At 38.7% G+C, this 20,860-nt stretch overlaps 1 protein-coding gene across 8 annotated transcripts in view; it reads left to right on the plus strand.

The window, feature by feature from the left end:
- The window catches only part of larp1 (La ribonucleoprotein 1, translational regulator), an 83,342-nt gene that overhangs the window by 20,052 nt on the left and 42,430 nt on the right, over positions 1-20,860 (plus strand). For 7 of the 8 annotated variants that reach the window (XM_051937390.1, XM_051937392.1, XM_051937393.1 and 4 more), the window contains exons 2-3: positions 14,484-14,548; positions 17,813-17,878. In XM_051937390.1, the coding sequence (XP_051793350.1) occupies positions 14,484-14,548; positions 17,813-17,878 (131 nt within the window). Of the gene's footprint in view, positions 1-8,962; positions 9,019-14,483; positions 14,549-17,812; positions 17,879-20,860 lie in introns of those variants that run through there. The other variant, XM_051937397.1, reaches the window with a different exon arrangement.

Below are 20,860 nucleotides of genomic sequence, written 5' to 3' on the forward strand. Positions count from 1 at the left end.
TTAAATCGTTCACACTCTGTAAACACTGCCTGCAGTCCAGTCAACATGTCCCTGAATGTTTTTCATGTAACTGTTGGCCACGACTGAATCTCTAATGGCTTCATGGTTATGAAATAGTTAATTGTTTTAGAGAAACTGTTTGTTGTGGACGAATTTTAAATGGGGCACATGAAATGCAGAGTTTGATGAAATATTACGATTTAACGTTTAGACATCTGCACGGACGTCCGCGATCTATCGTAAACACGGATGTCAGCGTTTACTATACAGCTGTATCTAAACGCGGACATCCGTGCTGCATCGTGCATACATACCGTATTTTCACGACTATAAGGCGCACATAAAAGTCTTAGATTTTCTTCAAATTGTGCGGCGCGCCCTATGGTGCAGTGCGTCCTGTGTGTGTTGTTGTTGTTGTAAGGCGGACGTAGACCAGGTGGTTTTTTCCACGCATCACCATCGCTGTTGATCTGTGACTCTATGCGTGCCCATCTCACAGCCGATGTGAAAAAACAAGTGAAGCAAATGAACTCTGAGCTTGCTGTCATTCCGGGAGGCCTGACAAAGGAACTCCAACCGCTGGACATCGGTGTGAACCGGCCGTTCAAAGTAAGGCTGCGAGCGGCGTGGGAGCGATGGATGACCGATGGAGACCACAGTTTCACTAAGAGTGGAAGGCAGCGCCGGGCGAGTTACGCCACAATTTGCGAATGGATTGTAGATGCTTGGGCTAACGTGTCTGCTGGCACTGTTGTTCGAGCTTTCGCAAAAGCCGGCATCATTTCCGAGGCGCCGCACGGCACGAAAAGTGACTCTGACAGTGAAGAAAGTGAACCTGGCATGTTTGATGGAGGTTTAGCGCAGCTGTTCAATTCAGAAACAGAGGATGAGGACTTCCATGGGTTTGATTGATGACGATTACCGGTAAAAAAAAAAAAAAAAAAAAGTGAATACCAAACTCAGTTTTGCTCCCGCTCTATTTTTAAATACGCACACTTGTGTGCTTGTTTAATCCGTGTGTTTTACCATGCCCGCGCCTATTGATGATTAAAAAAATGTTAGTACTTTGTAATCAATACTTAAATAAAGCACAACCAAACTCAGTTTTGCTCCGGCTCTATTTTTAAATACGCACACTTGTATGCTTGTGTGTGTGTTGTTGTTGTAAGGCCGACGTAGTAGAGGACACCATGAGAACGTTAAAGGGGGAAGTGTGGGCGTGGATTGTATATAAAACCCTCGCCATATAATCAGGTGCGCCTTATGTGTGTTTTAAATACAGTAATGGCACACATAACTGAGACTGCGCCTTTTGGTACAGTGCGCCTTTTGGTCGTGAAAATACGGTAATACATGCACGATGCAGCGCCGATGTCCGTCCGTGTTCCGCGCTCCGGTCGGACGCTGATTTCTGTTGCATTGCGCGCTCACTTCCGCTTTTGATGAAGTATCGTGCTCAGACGATTAGTCGACGCGTCGTTGGTTGCAGCTCTAGATGAATTGTGTAGTTTAGGCCAGTCTTTTTTCCTTTTTAAAGTAAAACTTTGCATCAAATTTAGGGATACAATTTGTGAATTACTGTTTTTATTTCGTTCATGATACAATAAGTGGCTTGTGAAGTTTTTCTCTTGCTCTCTGCTCTTTGTAGTTTTGAGTAGTTTGTGAAAAAAGGAAATAATTTCTTTTCTTTATCTTGCAGTTTAGCAGTCAGCCTCATAGCTTCAGTTTCAAAAAACGCTGCAGAAAGTTTCTATTTCAGATCATAATTAATCAGAACCTTAAAGACAGTTTGAAATAAATGAAACAGGCTGTAGTGATCTGGAACGTTGGGTTTGATTAATCACCATCTCAGTACTTCCTGCCTGGAAGTTAAACTCAGAGATCAGAGAGTTTGTTAGGCAGCAGGAATCACAGGAACCGGATTCCTTAAATACTGTTAATTACACAATTACAGCATTTACAGTGACATTTAATACCAGTTCTAAAGGCCTGTAGAATATCATAAAATGTGGGGAATGTTTTGGATGAAAAAGTAGAGAAGTTTGGATAATTTGTGCAACGATAAATTCATAAATTATTGCTTAAGAAGTAGCTTTAAAGAACCCACAAAGAATCAGTTTTCTGTATGTTGTCTGAATGCTCTGATTGTGTTCCCGCCTGAGGAGCAGCGATGTATAGTTTGGCAGCTGTCTCGGCCCGGGGAGGCTTCTCTCTGACCTGAAACCATCATCTGATATGAAGTGAACACTGAGCGGCCCTGTGACTGACTCAGACGTGGAGGATTCGTAGTTTGTGGCTCAGCAGATCACGAGAACGTAACCGAGCTCCACAAACCTGCTGTCTGTCACTGAACAACAGCTGATTGTCCTCGTGATGGGCTGTAAAATATAATTACTAACCAGATGCTGTTTTAGGGATGATTCATGTTCGATGCTTTGCAGCTAAAATCATTTAATTGGTCAGGTAATTGGTTGATTGTCCCTTTTAATGGCTTAGATGTTTGGTTTATGAAGTGCTTTTTTGTCCAATTATTTTCAGTTTAATGTCATAAAGAAGGGATGAAAAAATCAAGCTGGAGAACTTCAACTTTTCTTTACTTTAAAAGGGTTTTAAAGGATCTGTAGTCAGTTTAGTTGTACAAACTTAAAGACAGCATTTTGAATTTCAGCTCAGTTTACCTTGAAATAGGATGAACTGGATTTTACGTTTCTCCTTGAGGCTGAAAAACGCTTTGTATTTTTATATGAGCTCAGTCACTGGAAGTCGTCGGTACCTTTCACTTTAGCCGTTAATCATGCTTATCGTTCTTTTCACTGTGCAGTAAAATGCTGATAAATGAGATTACAGCTACGCTAGCAGCTCTGAGAGGCTGTACTTAGCTTAACGCTAACGTTCTCACAGTGATGGTGCTAACAGGTTGGTTATTACCGGGTATATTCATCATGCTCGCTATTCTAATTTAGTGTGTCAACCGTCTGAACCCAAAGCAGTTTTTTTCGTGAACACTGAGCTTGTTTTTCAGTGCAATATAAACACCTGTAACCTCTATGTAAACAGTACCAGCATGACTAGAATTAGAAGGAACTAAAATATGTCTCATGTGCAGGATAACTATTCTAGTTCCACAAATGTAAAAAAAAAAAAAAAATTTGATGGCTTATTTTACAGAATGCATTTACAGCATGTTTTCCGAGTGTCCACAGGTGTTACCAGCGCTGTCCAACACTATCTTACTGCTAACATTTTCCTTTTTTCCCATGTTTGTCTCCTCTGCTCTGTGTAAACAAGCCTGCGCTCCAGAAAGTCCTTGAATTTTTGTCACATGACGTTTGGTCACAGATTAGTCACCAGCAGAGTCCTGATTGTGCTGAAGAGTGTTGAATTTTTTGTTTTTTACGGAATCTTTTTAGCAGGAACCGTGTTTTTTGTTTTTTTTTTTTGGGCAAACTTTAATGTAGCCCTGAAAGTCTGTACTACAAGCAGGCCGACCTTGCACGCTCCAGGAATGAAGTTTGTGTTCAAAACAAACCGTGAGGAGATCCGCTGTCATCCACACTTTTAATTCACCGTTCAGAGTTGTAATTGAAGCAGTCGGGGCTGAGCTTTCGATCAATGGTGCCGAAATACAGTGAAAAAGTCAGAGTTCTCCAGAAGTCCTGAGCTATTTCTGCTAAAGTTCAATCTGTTAAAAAGTGCAAAATTAGTCAACCTTTTAGAAAACATCACAAGAGCTCCGAGATCAATCTATAATTGAGGTACTTTTGACGTCTAGGGGATATATCTTGCATACATTTTTATAAAAAATAAAAAAAACAGTTTTTTATATTCATTCTGATCATGTTTTTCCATATTTCATTATGGAAACAATCACCTATTAATAAAAAATGACTGGATATCACTAAAATGTCAATGAAATAACCGTCCCAATTTAATAACAACCGCCTTCTAATTAGCTAAAGAATAATAAAATGACTTTATTCAAGAATGGTTTGGATTGTGTTCCTTTTTTTAAGTTGATATAATCATGATAGATTTTTTTTGGCAATTTATCAAGTTTTATACTTTCCACTTTCCAGTAAGTTACCCGTTAAAAAAACACCTCTCCAGGAAGTGTGTTAATTCCATATCACATGACCTGCTCATTTTGTTTTGTTTTTGGTCATTTTCAGTCCGTTTTGTGTGAATATTCGGCCTTTTTTTTGCCTTTTTGTGGCCGTTTTCAGTCTGTTTGTGGTAATTTTAGGTGTTAATGTGGTCATTTTGCAGTTTTTTGTTGTTGTTTTGTGTGTCTCTCATCATTTTATGTCTTTATATGATAATTATCTGTCTCACTGAGTCAGTTTGTATTTTTCTGTGGTCATTAGGCTTTCTGAGTTATTAAATATAAAGTAGCGTGAGTCAAGTGTCAACAGATTTACTATAATATCTTTTTAAATAACTTTCTATTTCAGTTTTACTCAATTGTATATATAATATTTAGAAGAATCTTTCTCTAAAAGTACCATGTGGTGTTTGGTTATAGGCGGCCATGTTGGTTTTAGGCCTGAAAACAGCAAAAATGTCAACTATGATACAAGAAGTCCAGCATTTATGTATTGGTCCTCAAAGTGTTTTTCTGTCCTAAAGTTGAAGGATAATGTGTAGCTGACTGACATGTGCCTGTTGTAGTTTGATTAAAGCCACTTCTGCTATGGAAGTCTATGCTAGAGAGAAATTGACCCTAAGCCTGCTAACATCTGCTAATTAGCACTTATCAATATTGCTAGGAAAAATAGGAATGACATTAGTTTGGAGGGCGTTTGGTTAAAAAAAAAATTTAGACGTAAAGATGAAAGTTAATTCTGGATCAAAGCATAGAGCCGTGGCTGCTATCATGACTAATGAAGAACGGGAACATAGATAATTAATAGATCGTATGATGGGCGTAAAAAGGCTAATAAACGATCCATTAAACCACACAGAAGCAGCATTTTCCTCCTGTTGGTTAGAGAGTCCGTCAGAGTGCTCTGTCAGGATGACGAGGCAGAAACGCTCCACGGTCGTCCTGCTTCCTGTGAGTGGACGTTTGGAGAAAATCACCACAGTCACATGAAGAAACTCGGTGTGTTTCAGCACGTTGTCGGACAGATCTGATGGTCAAACTGAGCGTCTTAAACCTGCTGTGTCACTTTTCCTGTTAAAAATGCTCCGTCATGCCCTTTAAGTAGCAGAGAGACGTTTATAACGCTGCCGTTGTTCAAACTAAGCAGATAAGAGCGGTTAAATACTTGAGGAATTCATGCTGATTCCTTGACTTAGTTTGGCACAAAGTGCGGTCAGTTTCTACGTCAGAGCAGGAGTTGTGTTGAAATGTGTGGGTCAGATATGTAACATATGAGAGGTTATCGGGTACACGCCAAGTTCATGGAGGTTTTGTTCATTCCGTCCATTTAAATTGATTATATCTAAGGTCAGTTAGGCTATGTTCAGACTGCAGGCTGAAGTGACCCAAATCCGATTTTTTTGCCCCTATGCGACCTGTATCTGATCTTTTCATGACAGTCTGAACAACACAGATACGATTTTTTCAAATGCGACCCAGGCCACTTGGATATGTGGTCCTAATTCTGATACGTATCGGATCTTTTGCCATGCGACTTCAGTCTGAACGGCCAGGTCGCATTTATCCGACTTATACGTCATTGGTACACGACAAACGTCACTATTCTGTGTTCAAGCAAAACACGTCTTCGGGCTGCCGGAGACGTGTGTCTTGCCGTGAGAGTGTTAAAAAGAGGCGCTCACATATGTAGGTAAAGGTTGCCCTTGTCATTCTAAAATTCTGAATGAAGTCTGCATCTGTGAAGCCTCTCACATCACTATCCCACACTCCTGGCTGTGACTCTGCATCCACACAGTTCTCTGGACAGACGTTGCTGCCACTGCCCCACAAAACACCAGGGAAAAATCCTGGCTCTCTTCCTTCTTGACCTTCTCCTTAAAACGATTAAGTTATAAATATGCTGGCTCCAGCTGTACAACAACTTTAAAATGGCCAGACATGCTCTTCTGTTAGCGTCCATGTTTACTTCCGTAAACACTGAACACGCTCTCTGCGTGTCGTTGTTGTGTCCTCTTCTGCGCATGCGGGACACTTTTAGGTCGTGTGAGGTTCACACAGGAGACCACATACAAGTCGTATTTAATTGGAAATGTGAACGAACTTACAAAAAAATTGGATTTTACAAAAAAATCGGAATTGAGCATTAAGCCCTGCAGTCTGAACATAGCCTTAGTCACCAAACCTGCAGTTTACCTCTTTATGGTTGTTTGTCTTTGGGATCATATATAGTTTATTTCAGTTCAGGATTTTATTGGGAGCAAAAAGCTCTCTAAGCTAATAAGTTTGCCATCAGCTAACGAGCTTGTCAGACTTCTTGCACCATTGACTCCTGCCTCATAACTCTCTATAACCCATTTATCTTTAGTGAAGAAGTTTATGCTCCAACAGAGGAGTTAATAAAAGTGTGCTGCACAGCTAATAAGCTATAATTTGACTCTCCAGTTTCCTGTCACCAAGAAGATGAGGAACCACAATGTTTATGCATGCGTGTTGCACCAAAGTATTTGATTTCTCTGCAAAGAGAAAGGTTGTGTTTAGAATAAAAACAAAAAGCCAAGTGGGTTTGGTGGAAGGTCAAAGCTCAGACTCAAAGAAGACAAATTTCTCTTGATCTTTATGCATCAGAATTGTCTATCTGCTACCACTGGAAGATTACTGATTGTTAAACTGCAGGAAGACATGATTCACCATCAGAGATTCTAGCTTCCAATCAAAGTCTGATTCTGGGTCACAATTCTCAGGTTGGAAAAAGCCTCTTGTTTCACCCGTCATTAGCGATTTTTGGCCGAACGGCGGCTTCATGTGATGTCATCAGACACGATTAGGATAAGCAGCAGACTGTTGAGGCAACACTGGACCTGCTGAGATGTTAAGTTATCCCCTGCACCGGGTCATAAGAAGCTTTTATTAAACGCACAAAGTTTGACGGGTTGTGAAGTTTAAGCTGCACAAAGCAACATGTTGGGTTATTTTCCGTGATCCATGAGGCTCCAAAATGCTTCTCTGGAAGATAACGGGACGAGTTGACTGAAAAACCAAAATACACGACATAAATTTAATTAATGCTCATCGTTTTATTAACTGTTAGCATAAAGCCCATTTTAATTTACGGACTTTGCCTCATTTAAAGTACAGAAAGTCCTCAGTTTACGACGTGCTCAACCTGCAGCGCTTCGTGGATACGTCGGAACTGGTTAGGTGGAACCAGTTGACGAGGCGTCGCGTGGCGCTATAAGACGGCTTTACGTTCTCTGGTTGTACGCCACCTTGGATCGTGCTACATTTGCTAACTGTTTGCCTTCATTATGGCTCCCGAGCGTAAATCTTCTGATGGCAAAGAAAATGATGTAAAAGCTGCAGCTGTCGGACTAGTTAAACTTGCAAAATGAATCATGAGTCGTAGCAATGTTGACTCCTTTACTGTACGTCTTTATCCACATTATAGAGTGAAAACTGCAACAAAAGAAGAAAAAGCAACATAAATATGCGTAAATAAATCCTTTCAGCTTCACCAGTAAGTCCAAAAATGAAGTTATTTACTGACGACATAAAATATAGAGCCGTGTGTCCAGAAAAGTACGTATGCGTGTAAAAATAAACATCAAAATAGCAGACAGGAAGTAACAACTGTCAACCGACAACTTCAAAATTAATGCTTTTTCAAAATAAAAGCACATAGATAATTCTGCGTTAAGGGCAACGCGCCATGGAAGTGAAATTAGTAGGGCTGGCCCGAATAGTCGTTTCTGGCGTCCGAATATTCGGGCCCTATTAAAAGACGAATATTCGTTCCGCCCCATAACGTCCAACAGGGGGGTGGGGGGTTGGTGCAGCACGGCGGCGGCTTGTGGCAGAGACAGAGACGGCCCGAATAATGTGTTTATGCAACGAAGTGAAGCGTGACGTCGGAGTCGGCAGCCACCCGGCCATTCGGGTGGTGTTTACAAACACGAATGGATGATCCGAAAAGAGCCAAAGAACACGGCGGGATGAGCCAAAGTGGGGCGAAGGCGCAGGGAAGGGGGGGGGGGGGGTCGCGAATATTCGGATACCAAATTAATATCCGAATAGTGCCGTAGCGAACCAAGATTCAGATATTCGGGTCCAGAAATTAGATTTAATAAAACGCTCCGAACAGGACGAGACACAGATGAACATCGGTATTATCAGATCAAAATGTAAAAACAGGTCAACGTATTCTGTTATCTTCTTGTAAAATGATTCATACATGCGTGAAAGACTTTTCTGAAGAACTGATTAATATTGTCTTGTACGTAGCGGCTTTGTTTGCATTTTCTCCGGACTTGCAGTGAAAATTGACGTACATCATTCTGTAGAAACGGAGCTCTGACTTCAGTCAAGGACTTTGTGGACTTTTCATGGCTCGTGTTTAACTGAGATTTGATGGATACTGTAAGTTGCAATTTCAGAATGCCTAATTCTGAGTCCAGTCTGCATATATATAGATATCTAATTTTTCTGTCTTTCAACCTTTGCATGTGTAGAAAAAAGAGATATTTAGCCTGTGTTATTTAAGTTGTTGAGTTAAAGTAATTAACAGCGAAGGACATTAGGCACCTTTATAAGTCTCCAGCTCAGGATACATGATTGTTCTTGGATTATTTCCCCTCTTTGATTCATTAAACAATAGAATAAACATTTTTCACACTAAAACAAACTTCTGCTGTAAAGTTCCCGGACGAGACGCTGGTGTGTCACCGTCCTGCAAACAAAAGTGAAGCAAAGGTCAGACGTTGTAATGTTTGGAAGCTGGAGGTAATCACGGCTGCAGCGTCTCTCGGCCTCATGACTGGAAGCTGAACAAACAGTTTAAAGTTCAGAAGTCATGTAGACGGCGTACGTCACCAAAGGACCAGAGAGAAGTGGAAGATACGGGTCGAGGATATCTGCGACAGGTAGTTTGTTCTTTTCTGTCCAAAAAAATGCTGTTTGCAGACAGTAGTGTCATCATAAATATAGTGAACAGTAAGACTTTTGTGAGGCTGCAGCACGGCTTCATTGTGATATTCCACTCGTGACGACGGTTTCACTTTGCGTCTCGTGTTTTTTTTATCCGGTTCTGGGAAGTCAACTTGAAGAAAATGCCTCTGAAGTGACCAGATGATGCTTTTAAAACCCTCTTTGGTAACCGTTCTGCCTTTCTGATGGCTAAATACTCGCTGCATCGATGCCTTCTCTCTGCTGTAACACCGTTTTAGATTGCTTTCAGATCTACAGATGTTTGTGCTGCGAATAATTCAAATGGGATGTTTCTTATCTCGTCTGTAGCTGAAATATTTCCACAGAGCTGACGTTGCATTTCTCCTCGCCGCTAAATCTTCCTTGTCGGTGTCTCCCGGCTGCTTCTCGCTCGTTTTGCTGAGCACATGTGGAGCCTGAACGTCAACAAACTCCGCGTCTTGTTGATGAGTTAGAATAATCTCAGATCTATCGGAGTATTTTTAAGCCCGGGTAAATTCTGTTCCCTCTCGCAGATTTGTGGAAATGAGAACAGTGTGAGTTTTATTCTTGAATCGAGCAGCAAAAAGCGGCGCTGCGTGACGTGTTTGAGTGTTCTGATTTTAGGTGTTTAAAGGTTCTTGATAAAGGCTGCGTCAGGATTATTATTTTCTGGCTGCAGAGGTCGTGTTTGCAGCTGAGAACTGATGTTAAAAAGAAGTGAATTTTACCCGACCGGTGCTCCTCCTCCGTTTGACGGCTTCAGTCGGCTCAAGTGCTGAATTAGCTGCTTTCTGCGCACACACCTGAATCTGCAGCCAAACTGTTGCATTGTGGGTAAAGTAGACACCAGGTTTTGACCGGGAGGAGTGCACTGCTGATTCAGTGAAGTCCTCGTTAAGATTCTCCTCGCTGGTTCTTGAAAATGAAGTCTGGATCTGCTGCGTTTTTACAACACGGTGGATCAGAACCAGAGCTAAAAGTGGAGCTGAACGCCATGAGACGGCAGATAAAAATTTAATTACGGCTGGAATAATTTTATGCGATTAAGTGGCGGAGCATTTACAGCGGCGTTTCAATCAGGCTTTATTTATGTAGGACGTTTCAGACAATTAAAATGCAATACAAAGTGATTTACAAATGCCCAGAAATTAAAAATGCAAAAACAACACTTAGCAGATTGAGGAACTGAGGAAACACTGTCCTGTATAACGCATGCAATGAGGAAACACCAGGTGAGATAAATAAATAAAATAAGGCATAAATAAATAAAATTAAATGTCTATTATTGAAATAGGGAGATGGAAATAGAAGCAAAAATGATTAAAAAAACAGAATAAATGATCAAAATGAAGTAATAAATGATACGTTGAATAGATAAAAATATTTAAATGAGTGAATAAATGAAAATTAGTTCTAAGAAGAATAATGGAATCAAATCTGACTAAAAGGGTCCTAAGGTTTTTTTTTTGTGTTCTCAGTTGCACTGAAATGCATCAGAATCAGCATATTGTCTTCATTTACGGGCACCAAAAAATATGTCTCCTTGTCTGAAAAAAAAAAAAATCAAAAAAATTCCCTAAATTTCTGCAAATTTGCAAAACCTTCATGAAGAAAATTCCAATAATTCCTTAAAAGTTTTATTGAAAAAATCCCCCAAATTCTAGTAAATATTTTCACAAATGAGTAAAAATCTTTAAAAAAAATCCTTAAAATATCTAAATTGATTACATATATATCAGTAAAACTTCTAATATTTTCTTTAAGAACATTCACAAAAAATCATTTTTTTTCAATCAATTTTTTTGTGTGAATGTTCTTAAGAAACATTTTTAACATTTATTTTTTTCCACCAAAAAGTGTTCAAAGATTTTCCAGAAATGTTGTAAATGTGGACATCACAAATTTCACTGTGAAAATATTTTTTTTCCCCCACATTTTCAAACTTTAAACCGGGTCAATTTTGACCTGCAAGACGACACGAGGGTTAAAACACCAACAAAGCAGCCAACATTTAAGTTGGAGAATATAACATGTTTAACATATTTCTTTCTTTTCTCTTGTTTTATGGCACCTATCCAGACGGTTTTCTACTCTCAGATGTACGTCGCTTTGGATAAAAGCATCTCCTAAACGAAATTGTTGAATAAAGCCTCCAGCTCAGATTCACAAAGAGCAAACCTGAGGCTTTGTTTCTGTCGCTGCTGCTCAGGAGAGCGTTTGTTGCGTCGCTACGTTCTGACTCGATTGTGCCTTGCTGAGGACATTTCCGTCCTGATTTTCTTCTCCTTTCTGCCCGACTCGCCTCGGTGCAGTCATGCTCTCTGCAAACGTGACCCCCGCCTGGTCAGCGTTTGGATGGAGAGGCTGTGGGTTCCTCTGTAGATGCTGTGTTTGCCCCAGCGGACTTCTTAACACTTAAAGCTGAATAATTAAAGGCCTCCGGTCGTGAGAAGTTCAGGATTCTTCTGTAAAGCACACGGGGGGCTGTTAGTGCTTCTTATGGTGTTGCAAAACGAACTTCACTTGATGTTTGTTTGGTCCGACTTCACAGGGTGTGTCTCGTGATTGTTAACCCAAGAAATGGAGTTCTGTGCAGCGTTTTTACCCTAAATGACCTGTTTTCTATGATAATTATCTCCAAGTGTGTCAAATAAGCTCAAGAAGACTCTGCTACAGTTACAAATGTGTTGTACAAACACAAAAACACAATAGATGCAGTTTTTTTTTGATGAAATGACGAGCGTTTCCCTTGATTTATGCACTATTGGGACATTTAACCCTCATGTTGTTCTGCAGGTCAAACTGAGCCATTTTAAAATTTGAAAATGTGTGAAAAAAATCTGTATTTTCACAGTGAAACTTCTGATGTCCACATTTACAACATTTTTGGGAAATTTTTGAACTTTTTTTTTGAAAAAGAAATGTTAAAGATGTTTCTTCCGAACATTCACACATAAAAATCAGATTTTTCACTTTAGATATTTATAGGATTTTTTAAAAGATTTTTTTTCTCATTTTTTGAAAATATTTACAAAAATGTTCTTAAAATAAGAGTTGTTTTTTTTTTAAATAAAACTTTTAACCCTCCTGTTGTCCTCACTTACGGGCACCAAAAAAAAATCTTTCCTTGTCTGAAAAATTTTTTAAAAAATCAGCAAAAAATTCCCCAAATTTCTGAAAATTTCCAAAACCTTCAGGAAGAAAATTCCAATAATTCCTTAAGAAATTTCCTTAAAAAAATTATTTTAAAAAATCCCCCAAATTTGGCAAGAAAAATCTTGAAAATATTTTCAAAAATTGAGTAAAAATCTTCCAAAAAATCTTTAAAATATCTCATGTGATTACATATCAGTAAAATTCTGATATCTTCTTTAAGAACATTCACGTAAAAATCAACCAAAATTCAGTGAAATTCGCTGGATTTTGGATTTTCATCACTGATTGATTCGTGAATATTTTTAGAATTAATAATTTAGACTATAAACTGTTTTAAAATTACTGAGTTCAAACAGTCCAAAACCCGAAGAAAATGGAGAAATCATCAAATCTGTTGAGCTTTTTCTTGATGTCAACAGAATTCTGGCAGATTAATCGGCCGTCTGGAGCTGCTCGGTTAAACTAGACTGACGGAACAATTTGGCAACTGAACGATCGGTAATTTTTTAGGCAAAACTTAGCTTCTCAAATTTCTGAATGTTGGTGGTTTTTTTGGACTCTGTTGGGAAGAAAAGGACCTCTGAAGACGTCACCTCAGACTATGAGAAACTGTAGTAGACTTCTGTTTTTCAGATTCATCCTTTCTGTCGTCTGATTTATTTTCCATTCTTGTGAATTCTACTTTGCAAAGCTTCTGTGGTAAAACCCCGGTGCGGTGTTGCCGTCTCCTCTTGTTCTGTTTCTGGTGATGTCCCTCGACGTGATCGTCCTTAAGGAGCTTACAGAGATTTGCTCTTCGGTGTAAACTGCTCCCCGTGAGCTGCTTTAGCTCCGTCGTTTCACTGAGGCGATCGAATCTGCAGCCAAAGACGGCGAAAGGCAAAGACCTCTGACTTCAGGACACCATCCAGACGACTGTGTTTTAATGAGAAAAGCTGCATTTATAGGTTCATCAGAATGAGCTTTGAGGACTTCCTGTTGTGTGCAGGACCTCTGTAGATGGAAAGAAAGAGTCAAAATGCACAAAATGATCAAAAACACAAGTGAGACAAAAAGGAAACACAAGAACGAGAAGCAAAGCGACAAAAGTAAGGCAAGAAATGAGACAAATATTACAAAAATGAGACGGAGTGACCAAAATGAGACAAAAAAAACGAGAAAAGTAAGGCAAAAAACAAGACAAATGTTACAAAAATGAGACGCAGAATGACCAAAATGAGGCAAAAAATGAGAAAAGTAAGGCAAAAAACAAGACAAATGTTACAAAAATGAGACGAAGAATGACCAAAATGAGACAAAAAACTACAAAAGCATGAGACAAACCACAAAAGTCAGGCAAGAAACAAGACACATGTTACAAATATGAGACGTAGAATGACCAAAATGAGACAAAAAAACGACAAAAGTAAGGCAAAAAACGACAAATATTACAAAAATGAGAGGCAGAATGACCAAAATGAGACAAAAAACTACAAAAGCATGAGACAAACCACAAAAGTCAGGCAAGAAACAAGACACGTTACAAATATGAGACGTAGAATGACCAAAATGAGACAAAAAAACGACAAAAGTAAGGCAAAAAACGACAAATATTACAAAAATGAGAGGCAGAATGACCAAAATGAGACAAAAAATGACAAAAGCATGAGACAAACCACAAAAATCAGACTAAAAACAAGACAAACATTACACAAATCAGACGCAGATCATTTTCTGTTGAGCAATTTCAGTTTCTGCTGTTTGGCTGCACCGTTATTTCTGATTCCTTCACATTTTCTGAAATATAATGATCGACATTTACACATTAAACCGCTGTTTTCCCCTTCTGGACTCCTATTTTAGTGCTTTTCTTGAGCTTTGGTTTGATTTGTTGAAGTAAACGGTTGTTCAAGGACTTCCTTTGGAAAATACAAGAGAAAGAAATGGCACTGCAGCTTATTCAGCAGAAGGGAAAAGAAGCCACAAAGTGTCAGGTGAGAACCCACCTGCTGCAGGTAGATAAGACTACCGCTGGAAATGTTAATTAAGCTCAGACAAACAGCTCAGTCTGTGACATAAAACAAGCTCTTCTGTGCTTAATCTTGTGTGTTTTTTTGGTGTCGGTCTGTTCGTTTCTTCCCCCACGACTTACACCAAAATCCAAATAATGCAAAAATGGAATCTGTTTTTTTCCTGCTTTCGTCTCCATGCCGCCTCCACCCGATACCGTTCAGACGGTCCGTGTTCGTGAATGTAACGCTGATCGTGTTTTTTGTTCCCACAGAGTCGACCGGCCCCGCCAAGGTTGTGAAAGCAGGGAACCCGCCCAAAGCCAGACGTGGTGGAAAGGTAACATGCTCTGTTTGTGTGCGTCTGTACTTTAAATATTGAGTAATAATCCATTTAAGGTTGGATAATGCTCATAAGGTGCATAAGGACTCATGTTTGTTTGTCAAAAAGCAAATTAAAGTGAAGAAAGAAGCGGTATGTGATGGTAGCGGCTTTAACAGTCTCTTGGATTTGTTGGGGTCGGACACTGAAACGACGACAAAGAAAAATCCCAAAACAAATCTATGAATTATGAATTAGCCAAAAAAATTCCAGCTCAGTTTTGAAAGGAAACTGTAGCTCATAATAACGAGTAGAATGCTGCTTTTTTAACCAGTTAATGTGATGTGCAAAAGAAGGGTTTTGCCTCACATATTTGTACTAAGAATATTTTTGTCACGAATGTGTTTAGGTTCATTAAATCTATAATCAGTTTTTCCATTGAATCTTGTAGGGCTGGCCCGAATAGTGGTTTTTGGCCTCCGAATATTCGAGCCGTATTAAAGACGAATATCCGAATATTCGTTCCGCCTCGTATCGTCCGTCCAGCCGACCGGTTTGGGGCGGGGGTTGTGGTGGAGAGGCGGAGACGGCCCGAATATTCGGATCCGTTCGTCTGGTCTCCTGGGTGCGAATATTCGGACACCAAAGTTAATATCCGGATACCGCCGTAGCGAACGAATATTCGGATATTCGGGTCCAGCCCTAGGAGCTTGATAGTTTTTATGTCATTAAAAACAAGTTAAATCGAGCATAGCAGTGAAATTTAGAGGCAGTAGTTGGCCAGATGAGAGAGCGGTGTTCAGATGCAAGTGTTCCTCTAAAACAGGCGTGTCAAACTCATTTTAGTTCAGAGAAAATATTCAGCCCAATTTGATCTCCAGTGAGCAGTAAAATAATTGCAACAACTCCTATTGTTTCCTTTGTTTTAGTGCAGAAATGTACATTCTGAAAATGTTCACAGTTAGCAAAGTTTCTTTTTACAAAACATTATAAACAACCTGAAATTTCTTAAGATAAACAAATTACATTTCGACAGCTCTATGCCTCAGCTTATCATTTGTACGATGCAACTTATAGCTCAGTTTCTACAAAGATACACAACATTTAATCACAGGTATCTGGAACTGATACCTGTGTATGTAGTATTTTACTTTATGATTAAAAGGACACAAGCCAGACAAAAAAAGACCAAATATTACAAAAATGAGACGCACAGCGACAAAAACGAGACACAAAATGACAAAAAAAGCAAAACAAAAAGAGACAAAAAAATTCAACAAATGTGACAAAAAGAGACAAGAGAAGCAAAGCGACAAAAGTAGACAAACGCAAGCGAGGCAAAAAAACCACAAAATGACAAAAATGAGAAACAACACGACAAAAAAATGTGACAAGCGACAAAAGTCAGACAATAAACAACAAACAAGACAAAATGTTACTAAAATGAGACCCAAAATGACAAAAAATGAGACAAACGACACGAAACAAAAGCAAAAAAGAGACAAAAAATTCAACAAATGACACAAATGTGACAAAGTAGACAAACACAAGCAAGACAAAAAAAACACAAAACAACACAAACAATGAACAAAGCAAAACACAAAATGACATAAATGAGATGGAAAACACAAAACGACAAAAGCATGAGACAAGCGACAAAAGTCAGACAATAAACAACAAACAAGACAAAATATTACAAAAATGAGACAAAATGATAAAAGAACAATCTAATATTTCACTTTATGATCCAAACAACTTGTCATGATCTAGAATTTATTTTAAATTTATAGTTTTACTGATTTACAATCTGCAGTTAATGTCTTCTCTGTAATTTTTACACTTTGAGGGCCGGATTGGACCCTCTGGAGGACCGCTTTTGGCCCACGGTCCGCATGTTTGACACCCCTGATTTATAAGATCCAAGTCTTTCTGGATTTACTGCATCACTCTCTGGATCATCATTATTATTAACATGTACATATTCCCATGTATTACTGCTAATTCTTTAAGTAGGAATTGAGAAAAGCTCCTGTGATTTGAGTAATTGCAGTTCAAACAGAAAACGTTCGTCAGACTTCTCGGCTCAGTGGAGGTTTGTTGGTCGGGGTGTTTATCCGTCACGCCCCGAGCCGTGTGCAGAGCCTCCTCCATTCACGCTTCCTGGAATGCAAATGTGCGTTTCTGCTCGGCCAATGGGGCGGCAGATGAACTCTCCTCAAAGCGTTTCATTCACAACTTCCCACCTTTGATGGCTGTGCTGTAGTACTCCAGGCCGGTTACCACACCCCAGCCGTAAACTTCACAGCCGCCTCGTGTAAAAGGTGACGTGTTGCAACAGGAAAAAAAAAAAAAAAGGACAGAAACTGACAAACTAGAGGGAACGTATGGCTAAAGGTAGAAGCAGTAGGAGTTTGACAGCTGGGAAAGTAGAACAGAAATGACGTGGAAGCTTAAAGGGTTGTTTGTTTTTAATTTTTTCATGCTTTTTTAAAATTTACTTCACTCCGTTATGCTCCACACTTGATCAGTCGTCTTTAGGTTACTTTAGACTTTACTAAACTGTATGAAAAGTGACAAATAAAAACTGGATCTCTCCTTTAACCCTCCTCCACCAAAAAAATTGCTTCCTTGTCTAAAAAAAAATCCAAAAATTCAGCAAAAAAATTCCCGCATTTCTAAAAATATGCAGAACCTTCAAGAAGAAAATTCCAGTAATTCCTTAAAAGTTTTATTTAAAAACAAAACCTCCCAAATTTGTCCAAAAAATGCTTGTAAATATTTATATTTATGTTACGATGCTGGAGAAAGGATATCATCCTTTTTATGCACTCGGCAGCTGGTCGATGCTTTTATTTTGACGCTCTCAGGAAGCCACTAATTAAACCACAATCATGACATTTAAACCCCCAAACCCTGAGCTCCCATGGTGCATTGCAGCATAACACTTCAGTCATAGTGACCGGCTCTGTGATTGCTATATTATTTCAGTTATTTTTGCAGTAAAATAAGCATTTTCTAACCTAAAATAATGTAAAAATATAAACAAAAATAATAAATAAAACATAATAAATAGATAGATGAGGTACAACTGTGGTTTATGGTCTTATAAAGAAACGGGCAACATCTGAACTGAGCGTTTAGTTTAGTTGATGATGAATTTAATTCCTTAACTCAGTCATACTACAGATATATTTACAGGCAGTAAACCTGAATAAAGCCTTATTTTTGACCCTGTAATATCCACATTGAAGGTGTCGTCTTTTCTCTTTCTTTTTTGTTCAGGTGGGAGATTTCGGCGACACCAACAGCTGGCCGACTCCAGGCGAGATTGCGACTAAAGACATGCAGGTGGGTGTTTGTGCTGCTTTGTGCTGAGCGTAGAGCTGCAGGCTGGAAGATGAATGAAGGAAACACTGCTGAGATGAAGCTGCTTTCTTTTAGGAACTCGGACCAGCAGCTTGACCTCCACACGTGCACGACAGGCTGCACTTAAACTGAGGAAATCAATCTGTTTAATGCACATTTTATTCCACGTATTCTTTAGTATCAGACAGCAGCTTTCAGCCACAGCAGCTGCATGCTTTTTTGCAATAAAATCATAACATTAGAGGGGATTTTCTGTTGAGTTTGTGCCCATATGGGAGACACAACTGGTGCTTTTGATGGCGGTGTGGATTCAGTAGTTTGTGACAGAAAATCCTCTTTTAAAGTCGCACTGAAATGAAATTACAGCGTCTCTACCTTCTGTGGTGTGATAGATTTCACAGGGCGAGGCTGAGTTAGAAGATGGCATGAATGAGATCTTTCAGGTTTGATTGGATCGCTCATAAAAGGCGTGGCCGAGAGAGCAGCGTTCGTTTAGCTCCCACGTGTCGTCAGATCTGGAGTGACTTTGAAGGAGAGTCGAGTTATGCCCTTTTGAAAATGTAAACAGCATTTTTTGCCACCCGACACCAAAATACACTCCTTGGTAGTCGCTACAACTCAGAATAAAACGGTGAAGAAGAGTTTGAAATGTCTTTAGAGTTAGCTGGTTCCAAGACGAGTCATAAAAAGTGTTTGAATCGAAGAGAAAATAAAAATAAGAAATAACTGAATAAATTCCGATGGATTAGAATTTGTAAATTGCATTTTTTAATTACACTTCCAACCTAAAGTAGGATCCAGTCTCATGTCCATGTCTACAAACCGTAGAAGAATGGTGACACCCGAGTTAGAATTATGTGATGCTTTTATTTTGAAATCACCACACTGATAACCTGGGGTGCATTTAAACAGCAATGAGTTTAACCCTCCTGTTGTCTTCATTTACAGGCATTAAAAAATATTCTTTCCTTGTCTGAAAAAGTCCAAAAATTCTGCAAAAAATTCTGCAAATTTCAGAAAATTTGCAAAACCTTCAGGAAGAAAATTCCAGTAATTCCTTAAAAGTTTGATTTAAAAAATCCCCCAAATTTGGCAAGAAAGTTCTTGTAAATATTTTCAAAAAATTAGTAAAAATCTTCCTGAAAAATCCTAAAAATATGTAAAATGATTACATATATATCAGTAAAACTTTTAATATTTTCTTTAAGAACATTCACCTAAAAAAAAAAAAATCAACCAAAATCCAGCGAAATTCGCTGGATTTTGGTTGATTTTATTTTTTTTAGGTGAATGTTCTTAAAGAAACATTCTTAGCATTTTTTTCCACCAAAAAATGTTCAAAGATTTCCTTAAAAATGTTGAAAATGTGGACATCGGAAGTTTTACTGTGAAAATCTATATATTTTTTCCACATTTTCAAACTTTAAATGGGGTCAGTTTTGACCTGCAGGACGACATGAGGGTTAAGCAAGAGCTGTGATGGATTGATGTGAAAAAAGAAAAGAAATCCTGGTTTGTAGAAGCAGACAGGACTTTGCAGTTTGTAATAGTAAGATTTGAAAATCTAACTGAGCATCCACAGAGTCAGTAATAGATGATGGTGTTTGTCTAAAGAGCATCTCCGTAGCTTCCAGTTCCACTTTACAGCCGGGCATGCGTGTCGTTCCTACAATAGAGGCATTTTAGCGGCTGTAATTACACGGCAGCTCAGCGACGCGTCCAGACAGAGCAGTCTGCGTCTTTCTGTTTTTTTTCTTCTGAGGTGTGGGTTAAACCAGACTCACCACCACGATGAGACCTCACGGAGTCTGTGGAGACGAACCACACATGTCCGACCTCAAAGCAGGCGTCGGGCCGAAACGCAGAAACCAGTTTTTATTTTTAGATAAAGAGACAATCCATAATTTAGAAGACGAACTCAGAAAGTTAGAACATCCTTTCTGTTAGCTTCAGATCTTGAATTAAAATTAGTTTCCGGCTCTGATAAATAATGTTATTTTAAGCATTTATTCTAAAACGATGCGCTTTTCAAAGCAACTCGAAGATTTTTGGGGTTCAGAGGGTTTTATTTAGGAAATAGCCACCGTTATATGTTGGTTTTAGCTTCTCAGTTTACATATTTTTTTCTTTTCTGGTGAAGTGTGACAGAACAGAAAAACAATCAGCAACCATATTGAGTTTTTAGTAATGCTTAGAACCATGTTTTGAACGAATAATCCCAAACTTCTTCTGGTTCTTGCATGTCTTGGGGGGATTTGAAACTTTTCTTTCCTTTGATTCATTTTGAAATGTTGGGCAAACGACACAGAATTAACATTTTCGCATTTGTTTCCCCATTTTTGGCCAAAAATTAACAATTAGAGGCACAAAATGAGTTTTAAAATAAAGAATTCATCAGTACTTTTGTGGGGTTTTGAACTCTAGTTGGAAGTCTAGTTGGGTTCTGGTAAATGCTGACGGACGTTTATCGCTAATTTCTGACATTTTGTAGATCAGACAATTAAAAATGAAAAGATTAATTGATGAACTAATTAACTATTTTCAGTATTGGGTAATAGTTAAAGCATTTTTCAAGCAAATAATCCCAAAATTTGTCTGGTTCCTGCTTCTTATTGGGGGATTTACAACTTTTCTTGCCTTTGATTCATTTTGAATGATGGTAAAACAAAACAGAATTTGCATTTTTCACATTTTTTTGACCGAAAAAGTAGTAAATAAAAATTCGTCAAAACTTTTAGGGATTTGAACTTTTGCTCTTAAACTGTAGTTGGGTTCTGTTTAAGGTTGAAGGACATTTTTCACTAATTTCTGACATTTTATAGACCAAACAATTCGAGATAAAAAGATTGGTTGATGAACTAACTAACTATTTTGGGTAGTAGTTAAACCATTTTTCGAACAATTTCACCCAAAATTTTACTGGTTCCAGCCTCTTGTTCAGGAAATTGCAGCTTTTCTTTCTCT

This window comes from Acanthochromis polyacanthus, chromosome 17 (genome assembly GCF_021347895.1).
Source record: "Acanthochromis polyacanthus isolate Apoly-LR-REF ecotype Palm Island chromosome 17, KAUST_Apoly_ChrSc, whole genome shotgun sequence".
NCBI classification, from domain to species: Eukaryota; Metazoa; Chordata; class Actinopteri; family Pomacentridae; genus Acanthochromis; species Acanthochromis polyacanthus.